Consider the following 21,182-nt stretch of genomic DNA (forward strand, 5'->3'; position numbering starts at 1 on the left):
CTACTAGCTGAAGTGGTTTCATACAGTGAAATTTGTCTTAAGCTGTCCTTCAAATAAAAAGTGAAATCTGCCCACTGTATCAGGTGGCCTTCTAAAAAAGACTCATCGGAGTTGTACTGGCCTGGTTGAAGGTGGTAGCTGGAGAAGAAGGTGACAGAAGATAAGTCCTCTTTCACAGGCATCATTGTAAAAGGCTGATTCTAGGCTGCATGTTTGCTTTGAATATGCAATACCTGAAATGCCTTCATCTGGTCTGAAACAGATGAAGAAAATGTAGCCAGAGACAGACAAAATGATGCCTCTCTTTTTTGGAATGCTTATTAGCTTTGAACATCATCAGAAATGCACTTGGGTAGTCTAAAGATATCCTAATAAAGAAGTAGGCTGATTTAAAAAAAAAAAAAAAAAAAGTCAGAATTAGTTCATAATTTGTATGAGAACTTGGGGCAGCATTCACTTGCTCACAGCTTTGGAGTTTGCCATTCACTTCATCAGGCGTTCATGCAAACTGCCACCCAGCCCAGAAACACCCACCTTCCTCTCTCTGTTTCTTTTCTGTTCTTTATAGAGGAGCCAGGAAAAGCCAAGGAAAAGCTGAGAATTTGGAAATTTGAGGGAAAAGTGAATATAAATTTTTATGTGCGGTATTTTTTCTCAAAATAAAAACTGCAGGGATTTTGCTAGAAAAGTTTATGGCAGTATTACTCCACATGCATTGAAATCCTTAAAAATGTTCCCTCTAACAAGCATTTCAGTTGAGGTTATTTTATTTCAAAACTTGCAGTACCAGTGCAATTATGATACCTGTAGGCATTAACCTCCGTGAGCCAGATGTGCTGTTAAATAGGAACAAAGTGCTCCTTTTCCAAGCGTCCTCTCTGAAAACATCAGTTTTTCCTGTATTTGTGTTATAATGTATCTCTGGTCCTACTCCATATGACTGTAACCTCCCTGAGCGTGTAGAAAATTAGCTTCTCTCTTTCAAACTGGATGAGCTCACTCACCCAATTCGCACATGGCTGCACAATCTCTAGATCTGACCCAAGCGAGAGCATGGGAGCGAGTGGTAGGAGGGGGTGCGACTGCCCGTTTTGGTATCGGCTTACAGTTACGTGGGGTCGGCAAGCAGTCAAACTGCAGCCTTACTGTTTATTTTCATCACTGAATAGAGGTAAAGCAGAGGAGTGTCATAGAATCATAGAATGATTTGGGTTGGAAGGGACCTTTGAAGATCATCTAGTCCAACCCCCCTGCCATGGGCAGGGACATCTTTCACTACATCAGGTCTCTCAAAGCCCCATCCAGCCTGACCTCGAACGCTTCCAATGATGGGGCATCCACTACTTCTCTGGGCAGCCTGTTATAGTGTCTCACCACCTTCATTGTAAAGAATTTCTTCCTTATATCTGATCTAAATCTACCCTCTTACAGTCTGAAACCATTGCCCCTTATCCTGTCACTACAGGCCGTGGTAGAAAGTCCAGCAACACAGTGTGCTGGCTGAATTATTTTTACCGGTGTTACATGTAACATCCTACTTGTGCACAGGAACAAGTCCTGTGAGTGCCAGAGCTGTCTTTCCAAGACATCATTCAGTGAATTCAGTGTTTATGATGGGGCCTGTCTGTACTGCTGAGGTAATAGGTGAGTTTTTGGTGTTATTAGTCATGTTTGCCTAAGAGGTGCTGATGGTTGGGTGTTAACCTTACTCAACACAAGCATCATGATGTCTTTCCTTTGCAGAGTTACTCTCTTCTTGAATTGTCAGTTGCATTTATTGTATTTATTATGGTAATGCTTTCTTTTTAGCAATGTTAAGTTGATCTGCCATATGAAAAACTCAAAAATGATTAAGTGTCAGAAAATGCTGTGGCTTATTTGACTTGTTCACATTTAAAAAGGTTGTTTCTGATGACCACTGGAAGAGGTCCCCATCCCACGATGAAGAAAAGACAGACACACAAAAGGTCACACCCAGGAGATGGGGCTCTGGAAAAAGATCTCGTCCCAGACCTCTCTCAGACTATGGCCAAATATCGATCAGAAGCTTCTCTATACCAGAAGATGCAGTTGCGGTGGAATCTCAGAAGACAGACTGCACGGATGGAGAAAATCAGCCAGGACTGGCTTCTGTCGGGTCTGTGATCCAAAGCAATACAGTAGGCTACCACAGAGGGCGAAAAAGAAGACCCATCTCCGTAATAGGTGGGGTCAATTTCTATGGAAGCGGTCCAGCAGAAGAGATAGAAGGTCTGCTGACACAAGTAAGATAAGAGATGTGCTCTCTGCAAACTGCAAAAGACCCTTTCACTTCCTTGTCTCTGTCTTCAGCCTAGAAAATAGAATGGATGCTTCCTTCTCTTCCTTCCTTTTTGTCAAGCTGACATCGTGTACTTACAATTCTGCTTTCCTGGTCACTAATTACTTTGTCTTGTTGTTAAAAAACAAAACAGCATGGAATAAAACTGATACTGACTTTAGCATAATATTTTTTGTATTGTAAATTAACCTTATTTCTTTCTTGGAATGGTTGTTAAGTCTCATATTGGTGTATAAGAGCTGACTTGTGTGTAATACAGCTGTGTGTTTACTCACCTTACAGGCTGTAGGTCCTGAGGAACAGAGGAATACAAACAATATGATAGTAACACAGACTTTATTGATCATTTCAAATTCTGCAAAAGCAGGCCTGTTCAAAACCTGTGGCATTAATCTAAGAAAACCGTGAATATGAAAAAACCACACCCAATATGTACTTGTTTATATACTACTAAATTGATCTGATGGAACGTAGGAAGCCTGTAAGAAAATAGCAAGTAGTTGAGTTAGTTCTTGAGCAGTACCTATATACTTATTTGCCATCTCTGTTGGCTTAGGTGAGAGACTGATAAAAACTTCTGAAAGATAAAAATAGCTCCTTTTTTCCTGGAGGTAGTTCTGAGCGGGTATGATGTGTAGAGGAACTTACTGTTCTGATGGTAGTGGTGGCCCCATCTTGTAGTTGGTTACAAAGCTTCAGGCTCACAGGCTTTTGTAATACTGCACTGGTCAGGTGTTTTCCACTTTGCAGAGAAGCTGGAGGACTCCTACCTAAAGCAATTGTCAAGCTGGTAAAGCAACAGAAAAAAAGGAATAGTATTTACATCCTCAAAAAATGTGATTCCAGTGGTTATTAATGGAATCTGAATCTTCTTAATCTTTCTCATGCTACTTTATCTCCTGCTGGGAAGTTCAATACAGTATCATTCATGGGTACTGTACTCTCCCGACTGAAATCAAATGCGGAAACAATGGCAGGATTTTAAGTCTCCTGTGAAAAGCAATTTGTAACATGAGGATTGTTATTGTATATTGCACATTTTTTCTTTATAATTCCCATGCAAAAAAATGCATCTTGAAGCAAAACTCCAACTGAAGCCAATGAACCTTTTACCCAGGCAAAGGCTGTAGTTTCAAACCCTATATAACTGGGATATTTTAAAATAAATTTTATCACTACTTAGCTTGGAGGAAAAAAACTGGGAAAATTATTGTTATAAATTCTAGGCCATCTTAGTCAAGAATAATAGATGGATTTCAAGGGATAGTAGGTATTGGCAACCCAAATAATCCTTGCTGTACCATGGAAGTGATTTAGCACTCTCCAAGCCCTTCATTTACTGTTGAAAACAAATTGATCTCTCTTCAAACCTTGCTTGCATCAGTTTATTAATGAAGGAGCATGCATCAAGGCAGCTATTTGAGCTGACTCTTTCCGTGCTCCGATGCTGCTGCGAGGGCTGGCTGGGGTTAAACGAGCACATTGCTGGATCACTGTGGTCAAGACCAAAGCTATGAAGCATTCCCAACGGGGACACGTTTTTAACCCAAATGATGGCCTTCCCAGGCCTGCCACTGAGTAACAGCACGTCTTTGTCTGTCCAGGGAAGGGATCTGGACTGAAGCTTTACAAGAAAATTTTAGTTGCCCGGAAATAAATAGCTTTGTTGCTTAATCAGCCAATTATTTGCATATAGTAATTGCCATCATTCCTATTAGCTATTTGATGCAATATATTGGACTTACTCTTGGTGGTGTTACTCAGTGACAGGATCCTGGTATATTGCAAAGCACTGAAGAAATGAGGTTTAAAGATGAAGTTGTAGTTAAATCATATTCAATACACAGCGGTTTTTGGCAGTCATATTAGAAAGTAAATTTGTAGCTGGAATGTAAAAAAGGACTAATGAAGCAGGAATACATGTGCTAGAAGTATTTTATGTGGGGCTTTCAAAGACTGATCTTCACCTTGCTGATTTTTTTCTTAAAAGCTTTGAAAACCCACGGGAATATTTGAAAAGTGTAATGCTAATTCCTTCTTTGTTGTGTTTTGTTTTGGTCTGACAGCTTAGGTGTGAGAAAACGTTTTCAAACAATACTAAATTGTTGGTTTCATAATAGAGTGTCAAGAGATCATAAAAAACCAACCCTGATCTTTCAGATTACTTGACAGAAGGGCCTATGACCACTAACAACTGAAAGATAAGAGAAGATGTAAAGAGGAGTTTCTCTGAAGTTCATGTGCTGAGGTCTGGCTGTTTAATGTTGAATGTTTATGCAAGGTCATTCAGCCTGGCTAATGTGGAGTTGTTCAGGGATGACATCAAATTAGACTCAATTTGCAAATAAAACAGGGGTTGATTCTCTAATCATAATTAAGCAAATGAAAGATTTAACTAAAGAAAATGGCTTCCAGATAAAGTTACAAGTAAACTTAAAATTACCTCTTTTTAATGAGACTCCTGGGATCTTCAGAGCAGAGGATCATTTAGACAATTGTTTTTGTCTTGTTTATTTTACTTATAAGCAATACATTTATTTGAAGAAAGCAAGTGTCCCAGGAAATGAACACAGCTTTCAACCGCAGCATTTCTGGTCATTCTTTCACTTTGGGTTTCCCTTCAGATGTGTGCTTACAACGCCAGCCGGCATTGCGCAGGCTGTTCTCAAAGCAGTGAGATCCCAGAGCGTTCGGGCACAGAGTGTTACAAGATGAAAATTATAGAGCATGTCTGATCATAACAGAAGGCTAAGGAGTTTTTAACGTAACAGAACTGTAACGTAATAAAATATTTTCTGCAGTGCTGGTGGATATGGTATGCGGTGTTTAAGCAATGTCACTTCAAAGTAGGCGATTTTTTTTACTGCCCCTGTAATTAGCTGGACTATCTGAAGAAACCTTACTTCATACCTGAGTTTTGCTCAGTTGAACTTGCTGGTAGCTTTACTAATCCTGGATTTTCCTGTTTTCTCTGTAGCCTGTAACACGTCCACCTGTTCCAGCGCACCAGGTACCCCCTTACAAAGCTGTTTCAGCCAGGTTCCGGCCCCTCACCTTTTCACAAAGTACCCCCATCGGCCTGGACCGGGTTGGACGAAGGCGGCAGATGAGAACATCTAACGGTAAGACGAGCAAGTCTTTTTAACTTTCTAGATCTCAACTTCATACCCCAGCTTGGTCAGGAAGTAGGTTATAGTGTGAAATGCAAAAGGGTGCAAACTCGGTGGCAAAGTAGTACCCAGCGAAGCTGCTTTGTTTTATGACTTTCTCATGAGTAGTTTTTCCTGCTGTGTACATGTAAAACTTGTTTTTCACATCTACTGTTTGACATTGCTGTGGTTTATTCTTTTGTACCAGTTACACTCCTGTATTTTCCACTCTCTATTCACATACTTGCCTGAAGATAATAATAGAATACGAATAAAGTAAGGCCCAATATGCTTGAGTTCATACCCAAACCATAGCTACACCACACATGTATTTTTAATTTTCTGTTTGCCATGCATTCAGCTTAACTACCTAGATAGGCAAGACTTAAATTATTAAGCAGCTTGTTTCAGAGATCTGTGTGCAGTTGCAGTTGCTGACTCAGTGGTGAGTGTAGCCCAGCCAGGGTTCTGGGGCATGATGGACAGATTCTTGGAAAAGATTGCCTTTTCAGAAGCAGTACCCTTTATCAGACTCTGATGTGCCCTGTGTATTTTTTCTGTAATTGTTTACTATGAGCATGCAATGCTATCTTGAGTTAATAGAAAGTCTTATCTAGTATTAGTGGAACATTTCTTGGCAGGTGAGACCAGAAGAACCTGGGTTCGTACCATTTGTGTTCTTTCAGACCACCGTGAGCATAATCTAAACAGTTATTCATGTTTCACTGGCAACAGTCGGACATAAAAGCAAAATTTTCACTTTATATTCTTCACTGTTAATAGTGAACAAAACACTACTGGGAGCCTTCACTCTGCCTCTCTGTGGAGAGAATAAGTAAAGGTATCTGGATCAGGGCTTGCCATGACTGAAGTAGGAAAGTTAACAAATACCATTTTCAATGTTTCTTTATTAAAATTATACATGTATTTACTAGTCAGTACTTGGCTTTTATGGTTCTAAGGTAAGTTTTAGCTGCAATGATATCCAAATCCTGCTAAAAAAATCCCTCAACTACGAATTCATTTATATAAGAGCATTTAAAAACTGCATTTTCCAGTCTTCCATAGAGCATGACAGTTTTCTTCAGAAGGTGCTCTCCAAGGAACAGAGTTGAGAATTTCTAACTATATCAATGAGATACATTATATATACTATATTTAATTTATATTGTAGTAAAATATTGGGATCTACTTTAAAACCCATGTCTGGAGTGTGTCCTTGCTGTATGTATCTCAGTATACTTAGTGATCCAGATCAGACATTAAGGTAAATTCGACATCTAATGCTGCAACCCTTGCTGAGATTACGTGGTATCTCAGTCCCTGATTCGAGAAGGGCCACTCAAGAATAACAGGTTTGCCATGAGCTTGTTTCGAAAAGAGACTCTTTACACATCACAGAGTAGGGATTCCTTTTTTATTTTTAGTTATCCTTTCCATTTCATGTTTGGAAACCACATGAAATAATATTAGTTACCTAGACAACTGCCTGAGAGTAGTATCTTTCCAGGTATTTAGCTTTCGAATAACTGGTCTCCTAAACATAAGGAACAGAATGACAAATACACAAAGCAAGGTTTCTGCCACTTTTCGAGACAATGAAGCCAAAGCAATATTGATTATGCTAGATGTGACTTTTATGACTCATTACAATAAACATAGCAGTTGAGCAGGAAAAGGTTCTGGAATCAAAGCCCTGAAAGCAACTGGGGAATATCATGGGCTTCGCAGTTTCAGAGCAGTTGCAAAGATCTGTCAAGTAGCTCCAGCAGAAAATAATAAAGTGACTAGTGTCACACATTCTGATCTCTTTCCTTTTTCTCTTAAATTCACAAGGCATTTCCTTGTCTTTGAACATGTGAGAGTTTTTTGTTTGCTCATGTACAGTGAAATTCGATAGCACAAAAGCCCTTTATTATAGAAAGAAATTCTAAACCCAAGCACTGAAAACCAGTGGTATCTTATTTTAGTTACTGGCTAAAGCCTAACACATTGCATGCCTACTTTTTATAACAATGGGAGATAGGATTGGAGATGTAAATTTTTAGAAAAGCAGCTGTTACAAGACAGTAAATCATCATACCGTAGGAGACAAAATAACAACCAGCCAACATGTAGGGGAAACTTCCCTTGAGACTTACATTGCTACTCTTGTGCTTAAAGGGTTACAAGTTTTAAATTATATTAAAGAGGTTACCTATTTATCACAGTAGAGCAATTTTTATAAGTACCTTAAAAACTAACCCATCTTTTTTGCATACTGTAGACTTGAATTTGGCTAAATTAATTGGTGAACTCCTTTAGATAGGCTCTGAGTAGGTGGGGTTTAAGTCACCTAAATTTAGTCTAAATGTAGATACCTACATAAGAGTTAAACATTTGAATACCAGTTACAGGCAGTGGAGGTCTAGGGCTTGATTCAGGACCCCACTCCAGGGTCCAGATATGTGCGGGATACCTGAGTACCTGCCTGCAGCTGGCAGATATGACAGAGGACCTATGGGAGACCTGTTCCTTTCTTCAGTGGCAGCTGGAGGCCAGTGGGATATCCAAAATACTTAAAATGGCGCTAAGTATCTACCTTTAAACAACTGATCTGAGGCCCTAGCCATTGCAGTCAATAAAGGTTAGGGTAGGAACTGCCTTTGGATGAGGTGGATTGCTCTTTCAGCTGTTTTAATTGTGACCAATACCTGCTGATTTAGATGGTTCATTCAAATGTGGATTCCAGCATTTAGATGAATACATTTAAATGTCTTTAATTCAAGTAGTATCCTGTCCTGGATGTTTGCCCACAGTGTTGAACTACTGTCAAGCTTTTCCCAGTTCATCAAGGTTGGGTAACTGAGTGGGTTTCAGCCTGTGTGGAGCGCAGCTCAGGAGCTGAGGTGCAAACAAACTGGCTATTGGGGAGTGGAGATTTTCAGGTTCTTCATCCCTATCACTCGTCAAATAAACAAACCCCACCCCAAATAGGCTATTGGCTGTGGAAGTGAACAAACAGAAGTTATCACTCCTCGAGAGAAAACAGTTCCCTGCTTGCTACCATCTCCTTGCTACCCTGTCCTCGGTCCCCCACCCCAAAAGCGTGAGGATGTCAGTAGGACAATATGCAGGAAACACAAATTCCCGGGTTACTACACTGAGCACCGTATTTGTGATTGCCAGGAGGTGGGTGGAATACCTCTGATGCTGCAAGCAGCTCCATGGCGATTGCTGTATTCTGTGGCCAAAGTGCCTGAAAACCTCAGGGAGGCAGAAGGACTCATGGACAGGACCTGAAGGGGCATCATGAAATCCACTACTGCAGGCTCAGCAGTCCCAGTGTTGCTGGGAACAGAAAAGCCTCTGAACGGGAGGATGATGGCTATGTGATACTTAGAAGGATGGGACTCTTAACTGATGGGAAAAGATAAAAACTATGCTGGTGGGTAATGGGATTGTTAGTCGCATAGATAGCTGGGCTTGGTGATGCAAACAGGACCTAGCAGTGTGTTGGGAGCAGCTGGTGCATCAGGTGAAGCACCTAGGCAGTCCTAGGGACTCTGGAGGGCAGGTGTTAGCTGTGGGGCAGGTGGGTGCCAGGGAGAGTGCGATGGACAAACACTGGAGGCAAAATTGAAGCTGTCAGGTAGAAGCTAAAAGACCAGGAGCCCAATGGTAAAATTGTCCAAAGTGCTGCCAGTACCACACTCAGTGTCAGACAGAGAGGCCTTCTTACCTCCAGGCACCTTCATGCAGAAAGTTGTATTAAAAAGAAGGACATTTAGATTATTTATGAACCAAGGAACATTTGAAATAAAAAGATCCTTTGTTTTCTAAACCAAAACAAAAGCAGGCTGCTGACATGCAAATCCAGAGATTATGGAGTAGTTTCTAAACAAAGAATTAGGGGAAAACTGGCAAGGTGAAATAATGCACAGTATAGGACAGCACATCCTTTACAGGAGATGTCAATGATCACTGCATCCTCAAATGAAGGATGGGGCAGAAGCTGACAAAACTCAAGCAAGAAATAGTCAGGAACAGTTGGACAAATGTTGTTTAAAGAGGATTTAGAAAAACAGGCAACCCTGCCAGTAATGGTGGAAGTTTAAAAAGTAAGATGGAGAAATAAACATATTTTTAAAGAAGCTAGATGGCATATGTCAGAAACTTGGTCAAAGGAAGATAACCAGTGAAGCAGAAGCAGCATATCACCATTGTGCAAGCTGTATAGGAATAACAGAAAAGATTGTACCAGTGAAAGAGGGTCTCTAATGTATTAAAGGAAAACTAAGAGCCAAATCAGATAAACAAGTTGACTGTATCATCAAGTGTCACAGGATCCGTGGACTGGAATGCCATGCCTAAATGGAAAAAAGTATAGTGACAGGATTTAATTATGAACCACCTGAGATGACCAGGGTGGTGATAGTAAATGTGACAAACGAAGGAAACCAGAAAAGTTTCAAGGGCAGCAAGCACGGTCATAAAAGGAGATTTAAATTGCTGTCGTGTGGGTTAAGCATTGTAATGGGGCATGGTGCTACATTTTTAGGTTTACCATAAATAACTCCTTGGTGCAGCTAATCAGGAGACCTACAGTAAGGGAGACAATTCTTGAACTGTTCCTGAGGTGTGTGCCGGATCACACGTAAGAGCTGCTCTGTAAGGGTGGGATGTGTCTCATCTGACTCCGTAGACTTCTAAGCTAAGCTAGCTGACCTTGACTGGAAGAAGCAGATAATTTAGGGTGCTGTTCATTGACCAAATACAGACAGATAATGAATCTTGCCCTCTTTGTCCATAATGCACTCTGAGCCAATATCCTTGCAGGGGTGAGAAGAGTAAAAAAACCCAATACAGTATGTATTTTAATTAAAAGAGGGCAAGTAAATAAAAGTGAGGAGTTATTTATGTAACAAAGGAATTTAAGGGAGCAGAAAAAGGTGTTGAATACTTGCAGGCAGCACAGAGAGTGTTCAAGGGCAGCATAGTAGATGCTTAGAGCAAATTCATGTCACCTGTCAAAACAGAATCTGGAAACACCAGAAAAGGGTTTTGTCATTAAAAACAGGGGAAAAGAATCTATCAGAAGGGGGAGAAAAAAAAAAAAAGGCATCCTTCAGATTGTTGAATTGTATCCAAACAGAAAAAAAAAAAACTCTAGCAGTTTTGATGTAAAGCTACAGGAACGTAGAAACAATTTGCTAAACATATAAAAACTATGTCCTTTTTAAAAAATATGAGAACCCAGTAGACTACCAGACAGTTTGTAGGCCTTGTAAGTGACTGAGAAATAAAACCTGAGTTGAAATTAGGTAAATGTCTGTCTCAAAATGTCAGTAGAAGTTTTAGAGTAGCTAAATGAATAGTAACAAATTGCCAGAACCAAGACTTCTAAAGGGATGTAAGAATGAAATTGCTGAGCTACTGCCTCAGCATGGAATTCGTTCCTCAAAAATTGCCTCAGTACAAGGAAGAAGGCAGCGATGGGATAACCATTCGTAAAGAAGTATCAGGAGGGATCCAGTGAGCAGTAGACCAGCGAGTCTGACGTAATAGTACGTAGAATATATAAAGAATGTATTTAGTACTTAGAAACTATAACAGAGTAGCATCAACAGACTGGTGGACCTTTATGGTGAAGAAGGATCCATGTACCCTATGTAGTGGAAAGCTGTGCCCCACCAATGGATTAGGTTTTCTGAAAAAAATCACTGAGGATGTGACCAAGGGGATTCAGTAGGTATAGGCTACTTGGATCTCCAAAAGCCTCTGGCAAGACCTCTTACAAATGTGTCTTAATAGAGGCCTGGGATAAGAGGGAAGATCCTCCCGTGCTTTAACAAGTGAGTAAGCACTAAGTAATGGAGAGGAGGAAAGTGGTTGGTATTCTAAAGGAGAGAGTTCACGAGTGGAGTCAGATGTTCAGTGTCTTCACAAATAATGTGGGAAGGGAGGTATAGAATGAAATTATAATTCTTGCTTGTGTGCTAAATTATTTACGGTAGTAAAAGCACAAGCTGCTTGAACAGAGTTGCAGAAGGATTTCACAGTACCGAGACACAACACACTGCAGTGGCAGCAGGTGAATTTGGTGTTGATAAAGGCAAGGTTGTGCACGTGGAGGAACATGAGCCTGGTATGCTTGCAGAAGAACGGACTTTGAGCTGGCTATTGCCGTTCACGAAGAGATCTTGCAATCCTAACAGATAATTAAAGTGTCAGTTCAGTGCATAGTAACAGTCAAAACAGTAAATAAAAGGGCAGGAATTTGTAGGAAGGCAATAGAGAACAAAAGAGAAAGCCCAATTGTGCCACTGGTGTAGCATGTGGGGGCCATCTCCCCATTCCTTTCCACCTCAAAAGGCATTTTTTACAGGGGACCATACAGAGAAAGGCAAAAGGACAAGAAAACCTACTCAGTGTCTGTGTGAGGAATGATTAACGTGGCTAGGGCTCTGCAACTTGGAAAAAAGGACAGGAGGGGAATAAAAGTCTGATTGGCATAGGAAAAATGAACAGATAATAGTTATTGTCTTCAATAATATAAGAACTAAAGGGCACCAAATGAAATCATCAGATAGCAAGTTCAAAATAAAAGATAGTTTTCACACACTATAAAATTAAACTATGAAACTAATTGCTACACGTGGTATTTCACATCCCAAAAGTTTGCAGAAATTCAGAAAGTGGTTTGAAAAATTCAGTTCATTAAACACAAAGATACCACTTCTGCCCCAGGAGGGATCTGACTCTGATCTGCAGATAGCTGGAATTTAGGAAAGTACGTCAGAAAAATGCCATTACATGCCTCATCTATTTTTATGTTCTTCCCTGGGCATCTGCTACTGGCTGCTGTCAGAGCAGCGTCGGGGGGACGGACCTTTGGTCTGCCCCAGGGTGGAGGGTCCTATGATACAGAAGAGTATCTAGAAATGGATTTTCTTTAGTTGTAGTATTTTAGTATGTGCTACCCACAGGCTTTTCACAGTGCCCTGCCTGGTGGGTAAGCCAGTTCGGCTTGCGTTTGGTCAGGGTCACTCTGGAGTGCCACTACAAAGGACAGCCTGAGCCTCCTCCTGTCCCTGGCCGATCCTGTGAGGAAACGAGCCCGCCATCAGCTCACCCCAAACGATTACTTCTGTGGTGGTTCCCTTTGTGGCTGCCCAGGTGCTAGATGTGCCCCTGCAGAGGAGGGAGAACAGATCCCCCCCGGCAGCATCCCACAGAGGCACTGGGTTAGTCATGGGGCAAAAGCACCGCGTCTGTTCCGTTCCGCTCCGCAAAAATGAAATCAAATGACTGTTTTTCAGAGTTTGTTTTTAATGTATCTTCTAGAAGAGCTGCGTGGGGTTTGATCTCATTTTCCTTTGGCAGTTCAGCTGTTTTTCCCCTGCAGGTAGGGGTTTGACATGGCAGAGAGCTTGTGCTCTGGCTGATTAAAAGCGTGAAGCCTTCACTTGCAGGTCCCAGGTTTATCAGCACTTCGGTGTCACTTCTGTTTGCTGGGTTGTTTTTTTTTTAATGAATTGTGCCGAGAAAAATGTGTGGGCCTGTGTATAAACATCTTATAATATGCAGTAGCTTGTTTTTACTGTGCTATCCAACAAGTGTCCTTGCAGCCAGAAATAATAGGGAAGTTTGGGGATTCAGAAGAGAATTCCTATCAGTCTCCTGTGCAGTGCAGCACAGTCTGGATTTTTGTAGGAAGATGGCATTAATATTGCAGGGCGATGTTTGGCCTTTCTTTCTCCGTCTGAGGCAGCGCTGGGGGGAGCCATGTGATTTCAGTGGGTGTTGAGAGGTCGCTGTGTGCAGAAATGCCGCCAGGGTTCTGTGAGCACGTCCCTGGTGGAGGCAGTCGCCAGTTAAAGGACAGGCTCAGCTGAGCAACTCAGTTTGCAGGTAAAGAATGAGCCATGAAGATTATGGAGCTTTCCAAACCATAAATGTAGTGCTGTGTACAAGTGCAGGTTGCGGCAGGCTTTGCACTCTGCTGATGGGAGCAGCTCCTGCTTTTGCTTCCAGTGCACGAGCTGATCCAGCTTCACTGCAGAACAGCACAGATGTAAGGGTGGTAAATGCTGGCCCATGGTGAATGAATGAGGTTGTGCTCTGGCTGGGTCAGTCCCAGTGAAAGCTGGACTGTTTGGGTACTTGCCGGCTTCATTCCCTATTTTCTGGAGCAGCTGAATTAAGTTTGTAGTTTGAGTGAGAAAATGCCTCTCTCCTCCTCTCTTTTCCTGGGAGCAGTCTGCTGCAGCCTTAACACTTTGGCTGCTTCTGCCCTGAATAATGATACGGCATTTGCTTGCGAAGCAAGGAAAGTTTTAACAGCCATGCAAAAAATACCTTCATTGTTTGCTTCTACTGGAATTTTAACCGGTATAATATAACAAAGACCGATACTCCGAACAGTGTTGTAATACAAGGAACTTCCAGCTCCCATCCAAATAGCCTTTTCCTTTGCAGTCATTTGAATATAGATTGAAATCGCATTAAGCTGCTTTAATGAAAAACAAATGTACTCCTTGGCTTGCTGCGTTTGAGATGTTCAGGCACTTTGGGAGCGGTCTGGGCAGCGCAGGCGGCTGCAGGCACAGCGCAGCCGGGGCCAGGCAGCCAGGTTCTTGTTTCTTTTCTGGAACTTCCTCCCTAAGGGCACCCCATGATGTCAGCGAGCCGTGAGCTCGCGGCGGCCAGGCTGAGCGCGCGCCGCTGGCAGTTCCCAGCCGGGCTCAGCCTCGGAGGCACAGCTGGGAGCTGAAGGCAGCGAACAGGCTGTTTCTCTGTGCTGTTGGTAGCTCAGAGACTTTTGTGGTCCTCCGCCAGCCTGTTAGGACTGAGCATCACCTGTTAGAGGTCAAACCTTTTCCCTGGCGTCGCGTCTGACGGCAGCATGGTAGCCAGGGGGGGAATGGCACGATTTTGGAGTCTGGAGAGCCTTCAGATGGGTACGTGTGAGTAAAACATGCTCTCTCTCTCGATCGATATTTTTTGCAGTGTTTTTAGATTGAACTGATAAACTGTGGCAGTCAGGGGGCCTGATTCTGATCAGGCTTATACCATGTCATCCATGGGAGCCTGCAGCCTTACGCTGCTGACAAAGCTGCTAGGAGATCAGAATCAGTCCCAGGCTGTCTTTTAAGTTTTTGCATCCCGTTGGTGCAATCAGGAAAGCCCACCCCTACCTTTGATTTTTCTGTCTGTAAACAATAGAGGAATAGATGCAGAATGCAAGCAACTGATTTTCTCTTGAGTCTAACTAGGAAGACAATGTAAGCTTGTTGATTTGGTACAGAATAATGAACAGTTATCGGTCCCAAAATTGCAGTCATTTTTCATCTGGAGCCAAACGAATTAGGTTATTTTGATGTGCTGTTGTTACTGGAACAAACCAAGAGTCAGTACTGATAGCACAGTGGAGATGTTTAAAGGATCACCGGGATTAATTTGTTTTGGTGTTGCTTTAAAAGCTAAAAATTGATTTAATGAATTATTTGTTTGCAGATTTTTTTAATAAAGCAGTTTCAGTAAGTTTCACAAGATGTATTTTAAAAGTTTATCAGTGCTCAGATTTATGAATCTATAGGGAAAAAAAATCTTGGTTTTTTAAATAGGGATTTTGCATCCTTCCTGGTTAGGCAGATTATACTGTTAATGTGACTGTATATTTAAAATGCTGGGGAGTAGAAGAGAACGGTTGAATAGCCACGTTCTGTTACATCAAGACTATGCCATATTTTGCAACTTTTAAAGGAAAGAAAAATCTTTCAGGTTTTTTAGTGATTGTGTGCAGTAATCAGCTTTGATCTCTCTTGCAAATTAATATCCAAATGATGAAAGATGCTGTTGATGCTACTGAGTGCTCATAAGGAGGGGGTTGAAGTGTTTCTCCCTGTAAGGTAAATAACGGATAGGCAACGGCGTGCCTGTTAGTTGTGAGGTGTGTGGAGTAAAGCCAGGAGTCATCTCTTTGCGACTCTCACCCATCCGGAGCCCAGAGCTTGGCAGGCCGGCAGTACCCAGGCTTGAAGCAGGGCAGAGAAGCGGCAGGGTCAGGGCCCTGCTGCTTGGCCTTGCTGCTGGGTGGAAGTGGCAGGTTCAATAACTCCGCTTAAAGGTCCGTTGCCAGGCACTCAGGAGTGAGAGAGATGCTCTGCAGGCTGCGTGGCAGCTTATCTGGGACACAGTAACCATTAGAAAAGGAGTTCAGTGCTAGCAGCCCATTCTGAATTTTATTATTTTTATTTTTACCTTTTTTTTTTAAATTGGATTTTTGAGCACTTTATGATCTTCAGACTCTGTAGTTATTCACAGCTTGGACCTGCCACAGGAATAAATCTTTAGGGATGAATTAACAAGGACCAGAGAGTGCCCTCAAGCACTGGGCCACGGGTCATGAGTGCTTCTTGATTACTAGCTCATCCCCTGCACTGTTTGAGCATTACAGCTGGCTTTCAAAGGCAAACCTACTCTGAAAGGGTCTAGCACTGAGCAGCGTGGGCCTGAGTCAGTCAGGATTACTCGGTCCTGAGATCAGTACCCAGTCCTCTTCATCTGCCAGTACGGAGATGATCGCCGAAAGTATCTGCCACCCAGTGATGTACCCCAAATGGGCTGTATAGTTTTATACAGTAACTGCAGATTTACATGTGCATAGGGACAGGCACTGACATGATGTTTCTCTTGGTTTATGTGGCTGCGTAATAAGATGAAGCCCATCTTACTTCTGTCCTCTATTTCTTCACAAAGCTGCCTCTTTGCTCAGAAAATGTACAATTGTCAAGCCAAGAATATTTTGTGATTTGGGGCAATTAGAACAAGTTTTTTCTCAGGCAGTTACACTGTGCTCAGTCCAGACTCCCTGTCCCCTTGGGCCTCCCCATAGGGGTCTCAGTGGGAGAGGCACGTGGGAGAGGTGGCGGCAGCCGGCTCAGGGCAGGGGCTGCAGCGTAGGCTGCCCGTCCCTCTCACGGGTGGGTGGGCATGGAGGTGTTGGGTCCTTACATCCCTGCAGGAGATGTGACGATGTGACAGCAGCCAGCCTGGGACTGACAGCAGCCCCCACTGGCTGCCGGGGGCCCATTGGAGCTTTCTCATCTGCCATGTGGGAAATGGCATTGAGACCTCCCTTCTGATTCAGGTCATTTGAGATTTCCTCTGGGTAAAAAAAAAAAAATAATTAAAAAAAAAAGTCTGTAGTTCTGTTTTTCACACACAGAAAGGAGAATTTCTCAGTTTCATCAGCTGCTAAGAGAAAATTCCGAAGAAGAATAAAAAAAGTATTTAATGGCGGAAAAGTGCTTTTCCTGAGAGCTCTGCTGCCCTCCACTTCTGCTGTTATTGTTATATTCGTGACAATAAAGGCAACTTCTCGGCGATTCCTCTTGCATTGTTTTTTGGGGGGAATCATAAAAATGATGAAGCAAACAGCTGTTGCACCTTTGTTTTAGTTGCTGCAGATGGTGGGACTGAATCTTCAGCCTTAGTGGATGACAATGGCAGTGAGGAAGATTACAGTTACGAGGAGCTCTGCCAAGCCACTCCCAGGTACCTGCAGCCCGGAGGGGAACAGCTAGCAATTAATGAGGTAATGTCCTGGGCTTTTGATTGCTGTAACGATGGGGGGGGGTGTTTTCCACAGGTCTGAGGTTTCATATTAATAAAAAGTGCTATGGCAGTAGCCAGTGTAGCGAAGAATCCAGCAGCATGGTGTCCTATCTCTAGCAGGGCCCACCAGCAGATGCCAAGGGAAGAGCACAGTGACTAGTACTTCACTGGGAGTGTAACTCATTAGCCTATGTAACTGCTTTGGAGTAGGGCTCTAATTGTTCTCACTAATAAATATATGCATAGATTTGTGAAAATCCAGAATTTTAGTTTTATCCTGTAATAGGATTAGTCATGGGCACTCTAGTGAGGTATTTTGATCTTTTAGTAATTTATCAACAGTTTGTTGTTTATCTTTTGTCCTTCACAACCTCATTTTCTTCCCATCTCAGCTGATAAGCGATGGCAGCATTGTCTACGCAGAAGCTCTCTGGGACCATGTGACTATGGATGATCAAGAGCTGGGCTTCAAAGCTGGAGATGTCATTAGAGTTCTAGAAGCTTCCAACAAAGACTGGTGGTGGGGAAGAAACGAGGACAAGGAAGCCTGGTTTCCAGCTAGCTTTGTCAGGGTAAGTAACTCTCTTGCTTTTGCACCATCGTCACGTGAGATTCCTAGCTGAGTGCAACAGCAATGGTCATGGCATTGCATTTAAGTGAAGGACCTGATCCTCAGCATCTTTGTATCTGAACATCGGTGGTGTAACTCCTAATGACTTCACAAGGAAAAAAGCAATAGAGAATCACACCCCAAAATCCCTTAGCTCCTCTGACACCTTTTACTCTGGCTTCTTCCTTTGTGTGGTCTTTTTGTAACCAAAGGAATTTCTCAAGCAGAAATGAGGGCAGCAGAAAGCTCAACCAGGAGCAATCGGTGTATATGGAGAGGACACAGCAAATTTCATGAGGGAGCGGGGAAAGCTATGCTGCCAGGATTTCTTGGTAAAATAGGGCTTAATTTATTATCACAACATTGTGTAGGAATCTGGTTCACAGTCTGAACTCCCCAGTCAGAACTCAGCCAGATTAATGACAGTATAACTCTCGAACTGTATAAAATTGAACTATGTTTTAGAAATTAATTTAAAGTACTTTTTGAGAGCCTATAATGAAGCTTGGGCCACACTGTATGAAATACTACACAAAGTGCAAGAGATGGTGCTTGCCTTTGCCCTTCCTAGATCTCTAGCAAACATGGGCAATCAGACAGAAGTTGAAAAAGGAGGTGCTGTTATCCACATCGTACAGATGGGGAACTGGGGAGGTGGAAACTATTTAGAAATGTTTGAGTTGTCTGCTTTTGTAATTTTTACCCATATGCTGGCTTGGCCAAAATAGCACATAAACTGTTAGTAAGGGTCAGAAATAAGCTTAAGTCTGAAAAATACACAGGCAACACAACATGGTATCTCTCCGATACTGAGTAGAAAGCCATGTATTTAACCAGACAGAAGTCTCAACACTTTATTTGAATATGCAGTGGGTACAGTGAGATAAATCCTGTTGTGGAACCCTCTCTATAAGGTAAGAATGGGACCATTTCTGTAGCAAGTCCTCTCTTAATCGTAAGAAGTTTGTAACAGTTTTATCACATTTTGTGAAAGTTTGCTGCTTTACTCTAATTTGCTTTGTTTGTTCCGGCTGCAGCTGCGAGTTAATCAGGAAGAAGTGCCAGAAAATTGTAGTAGTATCCAGGATGAAGAACAAGATGCAGATATTAGCAAACATCGTCAGAAAATAGCTGAAAACAAGGATCAGATGAGAACCAACGTTATACAGGAAATTATGAACACAGAACGAGTCTATATCAAGCATCTCAAGGACATCTGTGAGGTACATGCTTTAACCTGAGGGCATTCTGCTGACCTAATGTGAACAAAACATCCCATATAAGTTGAGAACCGAAGTGGTTTCTCCTATCAAAATATTCCCAATTGCACTTCTGGGGCTGTCAATCAGACTCTTCTTGTGTCCTCTTATGGCTTTCCTCTCTGCCGACTGCCGCAAGGCACTGCTTCCTTTTTTTAAAAAAAAACATTCCATTTTTGACATGGAAAAAGTGCTTTGCTTATCTGACCGCTATTTCCAGAATAATTAGAGAAGGAAGTGTGGTTTAGAACTTTTTGCCACTTGGTTTAGATAGAAAACTTCCAGTAACTTTAAGAAAATCAATTACAGTTCAGGGACAAAACTTTTCGAAAGTAACTTGCAAAGAGAATGTTTTCTGGATGAGATTTTTTTTTTCGTTTTCTCCAACAAAGAGATTTTTGCTGGATGCTTAGAAGCTATGAAGAAGTCTTTAAAGGTGTTTTAGAACTACCTTGCTTGTTTGAACCATAAAATGTGGGGGGGATTCTGCTTTTTGTTCAGATTTTGTTGGAGGCCCACACTTGGACAAGAAGCTTCTTAATACTTTTCACTGAAGTTTCCCTCTTCTGATGTGGACTGTGACGCATTTGACCTGTATTTGACTTGTATTTGTGGTTAGCATCTGGAAGGGTGCTAAGCAACCTACCAAAATATTCTTTGTACCCTTAGTTTGCTAGGTCTCTCTCTGTATTTGTCATGTTGTCATCCTTTAGTCCACCATTCATCATTAGATTCTTTCATGGACAACAAAGTAGACAAGACAGCAGTGTTTTCTGATTTTTTTTTTTTTTTAGATCAGGCCTTTTTTATGCATTTTGAAGAAAGAAAAAAGGGAAAACAAAAAGACAAAAATTGGTTGCTAATTGGCTAATTTTAAAGCATTAAATGTAAGTTTTGTCATTTAGATTCACTATTTGCTTAAGCTAGTAAGCTTGACTGCGTGCTTAAAAGATCAGGGAGGAATTTGTACAGGCAGCTGTGTTGCTGCCATGGTTAGCTGAATTCTAGGACATGACTTTGATACTTTACTGACCTATTAATTCTTAGACTGATATTAACAATTAATTTTCTCTAATGCATATATTCTGTACCTCTTTTTTTTAAATCTGACATGCCTCTGTGTTTAGTACAAGAGAGCAAACACACATTTTCCAAATAGAGAGGTGGTGCTCCAGGTTCAACATGTCGGGTAGAGATGGTCTGGTTTCCTCAGAGTGAATCTGTAGGGTGGTGCAAGCAGGGCATAAAGCTGAAAATATACTCAAGTAAGACTAAGCCAGAAAAGCTACTGCAGATAGTAATCCAAATTTGCAAGCTCTGCACTAGAATGAATCACTAGGGCTGGTGCAGTCAGGATCATGAAGCTGGCGTATACCCAGAAAAGCATTTTACATTCAAGAAGTGTCTGCAGTGCACATTACAGGAGCTGCACAGGAATTAGTTTTCCTTGTTGGAGTTATCCCCCTAACAGTAGTAAATGGGGTAGCTGGCTTGCAGTGTAGCCACTGCACAGCTCTCAGAGCAGATGGCTGTGGAGGAGACAGGAATATTCATAACAGTGCCAGCAATAGTCAGGGTTGCTTCCTGGTAAACGTCACCGGAGCAATTGCAAGGCTTTTTACAGCTGTCTGCTCCCAAAGCGATTTGGGGGAAACCTGCCTGAAAGCAGCCAAACGGAGGAGCCTGGCAGATAACCCCTATCATACCGGTTAACCTTCGCACTCATCTGTACCCTGGCGCCACAACTGATATGAGAGTATGAGCACAGCAGCTATTCTTGGATATTCAGCCCCTGCACTGCATCCTCCTCGCCACGCTCAGCTTTGTGGAGCAGGTACCTGAGGATGTGCTGGCTGTGCGTGGCAGCTGCTGCTGCGTGTTTCAGCCCTAAGAGGTGCCCGATTGTACCTTTGCTTCTTAGCTATGCGAATGCCGATGTGATCTAATGTCGCTTACTGATGGCAGAGCAGAATTTGGCATTTTAAAACTGGAGGATGCGGTTGTGTATCTACTTAACACTGGATACGAATAAAGTGAACTGGGCGCCTGTGATATTCTTACAAGTAAAGAGAAAAAAAACCCAGAAAAGTCATTGTATTTTTATGTGCAGTCTTGCCAATACTATTACCTCCTGCCAATACTGTATGGATTTTACCAAACAGCAGCATTCTGAATGCATTACAATATGTTCTTCATTTTGCTTCTCTGGCTTAGACTGTGCCCTACTTACGTGCTTGTTAAGG

At 42.1% G+C, this 21,182-nt stretch overlaps 1 protein-coding gene across 11 annotated transcripts in view; it reads left to right on the top strand.

Annotated features, from left to right (window-relative positions):
* The window catches only part of SPATA13 (spermatogenesis associated 13), a 165,800-nt gene that overhangs the window by 129,682 nt on the left and 14,936 nt on the right, over positions 1 to 21,182 (top strand). For 8 of the 11 annotated variants that reach the window (XM_087759444.1, XM_087759452.1, XM_087759446.1 and 5 more), the window contains 5 exons: positions 1,902 to 2,264; positions 5,298 to 5,442; positions 16,914 to 17,050; positions 17,463 to 17,642; positions 18,718 to 18,903. In XM_087759444.1, coding sequence (XP_087615570.1) covers positions 1,902 to 2,264; positions 5,298 to 5,442; positions 16,914 to 17,050; positions 17,463 to 17,642; positions 18,718 to 18,903 — 1,011 coding nt within the window. Of the gene's footprint in view, positions 1 to 1,901; positions 2,265 to 4,999; positions 5,167 to 5,297; positions 5,443 to 14,239; positions 14,412 to 16,913; positions 17,051 to 17,462; positions 17,643 to 18,717; positions 18,904 to 21,182 lie in introns of those variants that run through there. The other 3 variants (XM_087759457.1, XM_087759455.1, XM_087759456.1) reach the window with 3 other exon arrangements.

Source organism: Nipponia nippon, unplaced genomic scaffold (genome assembly GCF_047370975.1).
Source record: "Nipponia nippon isolate SJK-2023a ecotype South Korea unplaced genomic scaffold, ASM4737097v1 scaffold_2, whole genome shotgun sequence".
NCBI lineage: Eukaryota > Metazoa > Chordata > Aves > Pelecaniformes > Threskiornithidae > Nipponia > Nipponia nippon.